The sequence below is a fragment of the Sinocyclocheilus grahami genome, unplaced genomic scaffold, assembly GCF_001515645.1.
Source record: "Sinocyclocheilus grahami isolate Dianchi unplaced genomic scaffold, SAMN03320097.WGS_v1.1 scaffold91.1, whole genome shotgun sequence".
NCBI lineage: Eukaryota > Metazoa > Chordata > Actinopteri > Cypriniformes > Cyprinidae > Sinocyclocheilus > Sinocyclocheilus grahami.
In genome coordinates this window covers 1111242-1122001 of record NW_015505270.1, presented here as the reverse complement: position 1 = coordinate 1122001, position 10760 = coordinate 1111242, and the positions used below count along the sequence as shown (strand labels likewise).

Here is a 10760-nt window from a genome sequence, read left to right as displayed (position 1 = left end):
GCTAGCACTTTGTTTGTTCCTGAAATTATATTACCCCAGTGTCTGGGGGGGGGGGGTAAATTATGGTCAAAACAATCTTTATGACACTCACTTCTCAACTGGTGCAATAATGATTAACACTGACCCTGAGATACAATTACAAAGCTTAGCCTATACTTGGGTTTTCGAGCGATGCGCATTTATTGATCGTTCTTTACAGCAATTTCAACAAATGTCAGACAGCTGACATGTAACCCATCTGAAATATTTGAAAAGACTGTGAAAGACTATCTGACGCTCTCCATTTCTGTCAAGCGGTAGACTATAAGGGGCAAGTTTTAACTGGATTCGCGCTGCTGCTCTAAGCACAGTTAACACCTCAGGAATGAGTGAGGCTTTAAACTAATTCTCAACAACAGCTTTACTTTTCTTCACAGCAGTAGCGCTCACTGTTTTTTACATGGTTACATATTTTCATTTTCACAGCTGCTGTAGGCTACTATAGTAAAATGGGTGTTCCCCCCATAAATCAACGTCGCTTATTGTAGGCTCATGCAGTAGAAATTATCTTGTCAGACTCTAATTATTAGTAGCCTATCTATTTTAACTAAAATGCGTTCCCCACCCAATTTTAGTCCTTCGCTAACTGCAATTGTACTATTAGTATACCATTATTTTTTTTTTAAAGCTGACTCACTGTTTTAACAATGCAACGGTTAACACCCTGTTGAAAAAAACAGCATATGCTGGTTAGGTATGTTTTGACACTGGGATGCTGGTTTAAGCTGGTCCTTTTGCTGGCCATGTGCTGGCAAAGGACCAGCTTAAACCAGCAAAGGACCAGCTTAAACCAGCAAAGGACCAGCATAAACCAGCAAAGGACCAGCTTAAACCAGCATCCCAGCGTCAAAACATACCTAACCAACATATGCTGGATTTTTCAACAGGGCAATATAATCGGAGTAAGTTAATGCTTAAAACAGGTGTGATTGTTTAATAGAAAATTTGGCGAAATTCGGGAAACATGTTTGCCTTCATGCTATGCACCTTAAACAATTTTAAAACCATTCGTTATATAGCTACCCCTAAGCCTATTGCCTCTGCAGTTGTGATTAAGTCAAGGTTAGAACAATAATTAACTACAACGGTTTGAAAAAAAAAGGTAAATACCTTACTAGTTTTAAAAGTAAGATTTAAGTTGTCTCCTAGAATATGAAATAGGAATAGATGCATATAAGCCACCTTCTTAGCATATAGTTTCAAGAACATTGTTCCTTATAAATATAACATGGCTAACATGGAAATATCTGTCTCCGTCACATAAGTATTAACCAGGTATTCAAATGACATTCTTACGACCTTATTCATAGTCCTAGCACCTAAGCATGCTAGCATGCAACACTATGACTAGAAACTACAACACAAAATGTAATTATTCTTTTATTTTCAAAATTCTGTATTCAAACAAGTACATACAAAATGTTAAACTGATCATTTAGTAGGCCTACGCAAGATCTACAAACTCAATTCACCTACAGTCAAGACAAAAAAAATCCCATTTGTTCATAAAAACAATTATCTTCAAAGAGTAAAATATTTACAAGTAGTTTAACTTTAACTACAGTATGTACAGTATTTTTGATCCATCAGAGTTCCCCTCATAAGTGAAGGACATGTACACAAATAAAAGGAACTTGAGAACTTAAGCATTTATAAACTGCAGTCACTAGACAGGCCTCACGGGAAGTACAAAAGGCAAATGCTACAATGTACACAACTAATATGAATAAATTGTTCTTGGGAGAAGTGAGGGATTGATGCGCTTTCTTCATTCATTTTAAATTTTACGTGACAATGCTGCATTTATTTCATGAAAAACAATCAAATGTCTTGTGAAATACATGTGAATAGCAAATATTCTTCTGGAAATTTGGCACACATGCTCAAATGCTTTTGTGAGCTCATTCGTCTCATTCATCAGCCTTTTTTCTGTCATTCAAAGAGCCGAAATGTCAAACAGATGACTGATCGGAGCGCTTTTTTTTTTTAAACACAGTCTCGTAAAGATCTGTATCCATGGATACACAACTGTGAGAACATCAAACATTAGGGTTACTATTTTTTTTATTGTAGCATTTTACCTAAAAGCCAACAACTTTGCGTGAGGGGGAAATTCCATATAAATAGTTACAGTCGTTCAAAATTACCTTGGAATTAATGAATCAAACTTTACATTTCAAGTTATTAGGAGTCCCAAAGGAACATTTTCAAATTTAGACAAAGCGGATGGAGGTCAAGTATAAAATTCATAACATCTTTTCACATTAATCCACAGACATACACACATACAAAACATATGTACAGTAGAATACATTCCGTTGGAGCTCTTTGCTGTTATGGTGTTGTGATGTCCAGTCCTCTTCATGACAATCTAAATGTTTGGAGTGCTGGTGGTACGGCAAAGTTTTCATTAGTTTGATCTTCATACATAAGTGACTGTGAAATATTTAGAACAATAAAACTGCTATAAAAATTGAAAAAGTAAGTTTGTTAGTTTTGATGGCGCTTCATGTGCAGTGCCAGGTGGTCTGAACGAGAGAAGCAGCGACTGCAGGCAACACATTTGAAGGGTTTTGCGCCGGTGTGTTTGCGGAAATGCCGTGTCAGTTCGTCCGAGCGGGCAAAACGCCAGTCACATCCTTCCCAGCTGCACTGGTATGGCTTCTCACCTATTATGATAAAAATCACAACAAAAGTTAGATCATGTTGATTTAGTTTTAAAAAACAGTTTTCTATGCATCGGTTTTCTGTTGCAATGTAATTAATTCCTGTGATGGCAAAGCTGAAGTTTCAGCAGCCATTACTTCAGTCTTTAGTGTCACATGATTCTTCAGAAATCATTCTAATATGCTGATTTGATACTCAATTATCAACAATTGTTCTTATCAATGTTGACATTTTTATTTATTTTTTGCTGCTTAATATTTTTGTGCACTGTAAAAAAAAAATCCGTAAAATTTACGGTAAAAAAAAACGGCAGCTGTGGTTAGCGGAATTTTACCGTAAAAAATACGGTAGCAACGTTTTAGGTTTTACGGTTTTAACTTAAATTTACAGTTAAATACCGTAATTTCATTAACTGATATAATGTTAATATACCAACCTATTGAAGTACTGAAATCTGTTTTGTACCTTTGTAATACACCAATAACCACCAAATGCAGGTGGTGATGAGAAAGTCACATGATGAACCAAAGCCCATCACAAGCAGCTTTTAAATAATAACATGTACAGAAGGTGCACAGTGTCATTGAAACTTGAAACAATGCAATAAACATTAATTTATCAACATTAGGTGTAACACACAACCCTAATATACAAAACTGATAAGAAAAAAACTAAGAAGAAACAGTTATTTCAACAAAAAAATATCAAATTTGAAATGTAACGCAGGGAATTCTGGGAATGTCAATTTTGGTTATTCACTGTAAATTATAGTCTTTTTTTTACTTCCAAAACCGGTATACTACCGTCAAATTAATGTCCAATACATGTAATGTTTAATACAGTTTTTCACTGTATATAGTAGGGGAATTTACCGTTAACCATTTAACAGGTTTTTACTGTAGCATTTTTACAGTCTTTTACTGTTAAATTCACGGTCATTTTTTACAGTGTGGCAACCTTCATAGTTTTTTTCAGGATTCTTTGATGAATAGAAAGGTCATTGAACAGCATTTATTTGAAATATATCTTTTTTCTCTCCTATTATAAATGCCTTTACTGTCTCTTTTGATCGATGTAATGCATCCTTGTTCAATAAAAGTATGAATTTCTTTCTTTCTTTTTAAAAAAAAAAAATCATAACCCAAACTTTTGAATGGTAGTGTACCATGGTTTCCATAAAAAATAAGCATCAAAAACTGTTTTCAACATTGATAAAATTTCTTGAGCAGCAAATCAGCATATTTGAATAATTTCTGAAGAATCATGTGACACTGAAGATTGGAGTAATGATGCTGAAAATTCAGCTTTGCCATCACAGCAATAAATTACATTTTACAATATATTCAAATAGGAAAAAAAACACTTTAAACTTAAACAACTGAAAAAATTCGGAATTATTCCAAACGTTTGGCAAATAGAAAAATTTCCAAAAATAAATGACTGTCATTATTTTAATCCAAGGTGACGTTTCAAAAGGCCAGGGTCATACAAAGCCCAGCTTGTGTATCGTGACATTTTTAAATGGCAGTTATAGAGGAATTAGACGTGTGTGTGCTTGTGGTTTTGAGAGTAATACAACTCCTATGTGTAAACACGGAAGTCATTTACATGGTGCTTCACACACTCTGATAAGATCTGACATTGTGAGGTTTGCCACAGCACTGAATCCTGACGAGCCAAGTTCAGAGTGAACAGATCATTCATGTGACCCCAAACTTTTGAAACTACCACTATTCATAAATACAGTACAGTAATAGTGTGTATCTGTATGTTTGTGCACGATGGAGAGAAAAAGTGAAGGGAAAAGAGAAAGTTTCATGATATTTCATGACAGCGAGAGTTTGACTGATAGATGTAAATAGGTGTTTTTGTTTGCTCGCTTTTCATGTACAATAGGTTTGTGTTCAATGCTTGAAATAAATCTTTATTTAGTACAGGTATATTGTTGTGCATGTCCTGAATTATTTTGAGAAGGGCCTTTTTTATTTTTAAACCACACCTTCCAATAGTATCATTTTTACCATCCATAAATATTTCTTACTGCCCACGAGTTTCTTAAAAAAAAATCCATATATTCACAACACCATTTAAATTTATTTTTAAATGTAATTTATTCCTGTGATGCAAAGCTACATTTTCAGCAGCCATTACTGGTCTTCAGTGTCACATAATTCCTCATAAATCATTCTGATTTGGTGTTCAAGAAACATTTTTTCTTATTATCAATGTTACAATGACAAGCAGCTTATTTTTGCTGAAACAATTTTTTTCAAGATTCTTTAATGAGTAAAAAACTCAAAAGAACAGGATTTATTTCAAATAGAAATAACTTGCAACATTTTAAATGTCTTTAATGTTACTTCTGATCAATTGAATGCATCATTGCTGAATAAAAATATTAATTTCTTATTAATATGTGTCTCTGCTTCTCATGAAGATTATAGACATTTTTAACTTTCATTTGTCACTTTGGACACTTTTAATTATAGTCCAATAAACACTACACTGTAAAAAAAACAAAAATCCATAAAATGTACTGTAAAAAAACGGCAGCTGTGGTTGCCGGAATTTTACCGTAAAAAATACGGTAGCAACATTTTAGGTTTTACGGTTTTAACTTAAATGTACAGTTAAATACCGTAATTTCATTAACTGATATAATGTTAATATACCAATCTATTAAAGTACTGAAATATGTTTTGTACCTTTGTAATACACTGATAACCACCAAATGCAAGTCACATGATGAACCAAAGCCCATCACAAGCAGCTTTTAAATAATAACATATATAGAAGGTGCACAGTGTTATTCACACAAACACCATTGTGGTAACACACATGAAACTGAAATAATGCAATAAACATTAATTTAACAACATTAGGTGTAACATACAACCCTAATATAGAAAACTGATAAGAAAATTTTTTGAAGAAACAGTTATTTCAACAAAAAAACCCCCATCAAATTTGAAATGTAATGCAGGGAATTCTGGGAATGTCAGTTTACAGTTATTCACTGTAAATTATACAGTCTTTTTCACTTCCAAAAATGGTATGCTACCGTAAAATTATATGTAATGTCCAAAACAGTTTTTCCAAAGTATATAGTAGGGGAATTTACCGTTTACCATTTAACAGGTTTTTACTGTAGCATTTTTACAGTCTTTTACCGTTAAATTCACGGTCATTTTTTACAGTGTAGTTTTCAAGAAAAGTTGTTTAACCACATAACATCAAACAATAATTGTTTTGAAACACAATGTTTCAGTTCAACCTACTAACTTCACCACAGAGAAACTACACAGCTCTCAGAAATAACTGAATAGAGCACAATTTTAGCTCTTTGACTGGCTCTTTGAATAGTGTCGAAAGCTGGCTCTTTTAGCTTAGTGCTCATCCCTCCCCCTTTATCTATATGTGAAACAGAATTGAAAATGAGATGTCCTTTTAACAATCTGACGAAGGTCTCCAATAGCTCAGGGTTTTAAATTAATGCCCCCATCAAACACTTCAGCTTGTGGAATCTATGTTTAAGGGCCAACAAGTTCAAACAACAGAGATATTACTTGGTTAGTTGGAGGTTGTGCAATGGCTAACCTGTTATCGCTTAAGCATTTTACTGCACACGCGCACACTCTCTCTCTCTCTCACACACACACACACACACACACACACACACACACACACACACACACACACACACACTATAAAGACAAAAATGTGGAAGTTGCATTTTGTTAATCACCTATTTCACCATCATAACAATATTAAAAACAACAATCAGTATTAACCAGATTCACTTAAATCTATTAAGAATACTAATCAATAACAATCGCTAATAATCACCACAAACTTGCATGAATACCCATAAAATCACCATCGAAAGCTCTATATCAGTGGATTCTGTTATAGGAAGGTGGGAAACAAGTTCAATTACTACAGGGCTTTCACAAACGCAGCAATTGCCCTTAAAGCAATTAGTTGAAAAATCATCACTAGCATTGTGAAATGTCCATGTACTTTTGAGTCCATTAATTTTTCGTTTAAAAAAAAATGAAAAAAGAACAGTTGTTGTATTTTTAAATTCTATGTTGAAAACCAAAATTTAAATTAGAACTGTACACACAAAATGCTGCCTGAAAAAGTAAAATATTTACTTATTTTCAAATTTTTGTTTGACCTTTTGCACCTTTAATAAACATTTTCAAAATGCACAAATATAGAAAAGTATAGATTTTACAAGTTTTCTTTGGTCGAATGATAAGTAATGCTTTTCCTGCACGTTCAGTTGAGAACTTGAGCCGTCCCTGAAACAATGCAGAGACCTAATACATTAGGCCTACTTTAAAATAAGATTTAAAAATTTACATTGCAGAATCCTACAAACTTTATCGTCATGAAATTATATATTGGGGTATAATTTTGTCTTAATTTTGTGTACTATCTGGGTCACCATAACGGAGAGGACCATGCATGGTCGCTCAAAGCACGTACAGTACATCTTGATAGAGCACTATAAAGGAGGCTTTAATATGGTAAATATATAAATATAATTTATATAAAATTATAATTTCTCTCACTTCTCCAGATACAGGCAGGCCTGGTTCCAGAATCAAATCACCGAGACTTCTGAAATTAGTGAGGGAGCTCTAGCCTTAATGTACAGGCGCATCTCAATAAATTAGAATGTCGTGGAAAAGTTCATTTATTTCAGTAATTCAATTCAAATTGTGAAACTCGTGTATTAAATAAATTCAATGCACACAGACTGAAGTAGTTGAAGTCTTTGGTTCTTTTAATTGTGATGATTTTGGCTCACATTTAACAAAAACCCACCAATTCACTATCTCAACAAATTAGAATACTTCATAAGACCAATAAAAAAACATTTTTAGTGAATTGTTGGCCTTCTGGAAAGTATGTTCATTTACTTTACATGTACTCAATACTTGGTAGGGGCTCCTTTTGCTTTAATTACTGCCTCAATTCAGCGTGGCATGGAGGTGATCAGTTTGTGGCACTGCTGAGGTGGTATGGAAGCCCAGGTTTCTTTGACAGTGGCCTTCAGCTCATCTGCATTTTTTGGTCTCTTGTTTCTCATTTTCCTCTTAACAATACCCCATAGATTTTCTATAGGGTTCAGGTCTGGTGAGTTTGCTGGCCAGTCAAGCACACCAACACCATAGCCATTTAACCGACTTTTGGTGCTGGAAAATCCTGCTGGAAAATGAAATCAGCATCTTCAAAAAGCTGGTCAGCAGAAGGAAGCATGAAGTGCTCCAAAATTTCTTGGTAAACGGGTGCAGTGACGTTGGTTTTCAAAAAACACAATGGACCAACACCAGCAGATGACATTGCACCCCAAATCATCACAGACTGTGGAAACTTAACACTGGACTTCAAGCAACTTGTGCTATGAGCTTCTCCACCCTTCCTCCAGACTCTAGGACCTTGGTTTCCAAATGAAATACAAAACTTGCTCTCATCTGAAAGGAGGACTTTGGACCACTGGGCAACAGTCCAGTTCTTCTTCTCCTTAGCCCAGGTAAGACGCCTCTGACGTTGTCTGTGGTTCAGGAGTGGCTTAACAATAGGAATACGACAACTGTAGCCAAATTCTTTGACACGTCTGTGTGTGGTGGCTCTTGATGCCTTGACCCCAGCCTCAGTCCATTCCTTGTGAAGTTCACTCAAATTCTTGAATCGATTTTGCTTGACAATCCTCATAAGGCTGCGGTTCTCTCGGTTGGTTGTGCATCTTTTTTTTTCACACTTTTTCCTTCCACTCAACTTTGTTAACATGCTTGGATACAGCACTCTGTGAACAGCCAGCTTCTTTGGCAATGAATGTTTGTGGCTTACCCTCCTTGTGAAGGGTGTAAATTATTGTCTTCTGGACAACTGTCAGATCAGCAGTCTTCCCCATGATTGTGTAGCCTAGTGAACCAAACTGAGAGACCATTTTGAAGGCTCAGGAAACCTTTGCAGGTGTTTTGAGTTGATTAGCTGATTGGCATGTCACCATATTCTAATTTGTTGAGATAGTGAATTGGTGGGTTTTTGTTAAATGTGAGCCAAAATCATCACAATTAAAAGAACCAAAGACTTAAACTACTTCAGTCTGTGTGCATTGAATTTATTTAATACACGAGTTTCACAATTTTTGTTGAATTAGAGTTGAATTACTGAAATAAATGAACTTTTCCACGACATTCTAATTTATTGAGATGCACCTGTATATACTACATCTATTTTGCCATTTTTGCCCTGTCCATTGTTATAGTTATCACTATCATTGCAATGATAGTGACATCCGCATATAAATGCTACATTTATATTCGGATGTCACTCCTGAATCTTTGTAGCGTGTGAGCGGTCACTGGTCCTCTTAGCATCATGAAAAACAAAACGCTTTTTCTAGCGGTGGGCGGACTGGTCTTACGGTCACGGTGAGGAATTCCCCTCCGGGGATACCCAAACCCGCCGGCACTGCGAAACCAGTGGAGCTCTCAAAAGAGCAGGCTGGACCCTCCCGGGGGGTACCACCTGTTTCTTCCGAGGCTCCCCCGACGATCGGATGTCGGTTGCAGCATCGGAGGGTGAGCCGGACTTTTCCGGGGATGAAGATCCGTCAGCGTTGCCGCCCTCTGGGCGGTCAGCAGTGCCGAAGACGGACCCGGAAATGATGGCTATGCTTTCCCGGGCCGCCGAGAGTGTCGGGCTCGAGTGGAATCTTCCACCGCGTCCCGAACCCTCAAGGTTGGACGATTGGTTTCTCAGGGTGGCACGCGCTGGTTCTCAGGGCCCCACCCCAGTGCCTTCCTTCCCGGAGGTGCATGATGAGATCGCTGGGTCATGGACAGCACCTTTCACTGCCAGAAACCGGCCCAGTGGCTCATCCTCCCTCACCACCCTCGATGGGGGTCCAGCGCGGGGGTACGCAGGAGTTCCCCAGGTGGAGCGGTCGGTTGCGATGCAATTGTGTCCACATGCCGCTACCACTTGGCGGGGCAAACCGTTGCTCCCCTCCCGGGCCTGTAGGCACTCGTCGGCCTTGATCGACACTGCTTATACGGCCTGTGGAGAAGCTGCGTCCGCCTTACATGCTTCGGCATTACTGCAAGTGCACCAGGTCACGGCACTGAGGGACTTGCACGAGGGTGGTCATGACCCGGAAGTTCTCAAAGAACTCCGCACCACGACGGACCTCGCGCTACGAGCGACGAAGGTTACGGCGCGGTCTCTGGGTCGTGCGATGTCCACTATGGTGGTCCAGGAGTGCCATCTCTGGCTGTGTCTGGCCTACATGCGCGAGACGGACAAGACAAGATTCTTAAACGTCCCCGTGTCCCAGACCGGCCTTCTCGGCTATGCGATTCAGTTCGCCCGGCGCCCTCCCAAGTTCAGGGGCATCCACTTTACGTCAGTGAAAGCAGCAGATGCCCCTGTCTTGCTTGCAGAGATCATAGTCCTACTGGCGAAGGACGCGATAGAGCCGGTCCCTCCAGCCGATATGAGGTCGGGGTTTTACAGCCCTTACTTCATTGTACCCAAGAAAGGACCTGCGCGTCATGGACCGGGCCCTTCACAGGCTCCCATTCAAGATGCTCACGCAGAAATGCATCTTCAGGTGTATCCGTCCCCAAGATTGGTTCGCAGCGATCGACCTGAAGGACGTGTACTTCCATGTTTCGATCCTTCCGCGCCACAGGCCATTCCTGCGGTTTGCGTTCGAAGGGGCGGGCATACCAGTACAAGGTCCTGCCCTTCGGGCTGTCCCTGTCACCCCGTGTCTTTACGAAAGTTACGGAGGCAGCCCTTGTTCCCATTAGAGAACAGGGCATTCGCATTCTCAACTACCTCGACGATTCGCTCATACTCGCTCAGTCTCAGGATCAGTTGTGAGAGCACAGGGATTTGGTGCTTTCACACCTCAGCCTGTTGGGCTTTCGGGTCAACTGGGCTTGCAGTGTCAGGGGTTTGGACAGGGCCCCAACTGTACTGGTACTTCAACTGCCTCGAGTTGCTGGCAGTGCACCTTGCCCTGGGCCATC

At 38.6% G+C, this 10760-nt stretch overlaps 1 protein-coding gene across 5 annotated transcripts in view; it reads right to left on the bottom strand.

Annotated features, from left to right (window-relative positions):
* Positions 1-1406: 1406 nt before the first annotated feature.
* The window catches only part of LOC107587208 (Krueppel-like factor 5), a 23596-nt gene continuing 14242 nt past the window's right edge, over positions 1407-10760 (bottom strand). For all 5 annotated transcript variants that reach the window (XM_016274890.1, XM_016274887.1, XM_016274888.1 and 2 more), the window contains exon 4: positions 1407-2708. In XM_016274890.1, coding sequence (XP_016130376.1) covers positions 2530-2708 — 179 coding nt within the window. In that variant the 3' untranslated portion in view covers positions 1407-2529. The remainder of the gene's footprint in view (positions 2709-10760) is intronic.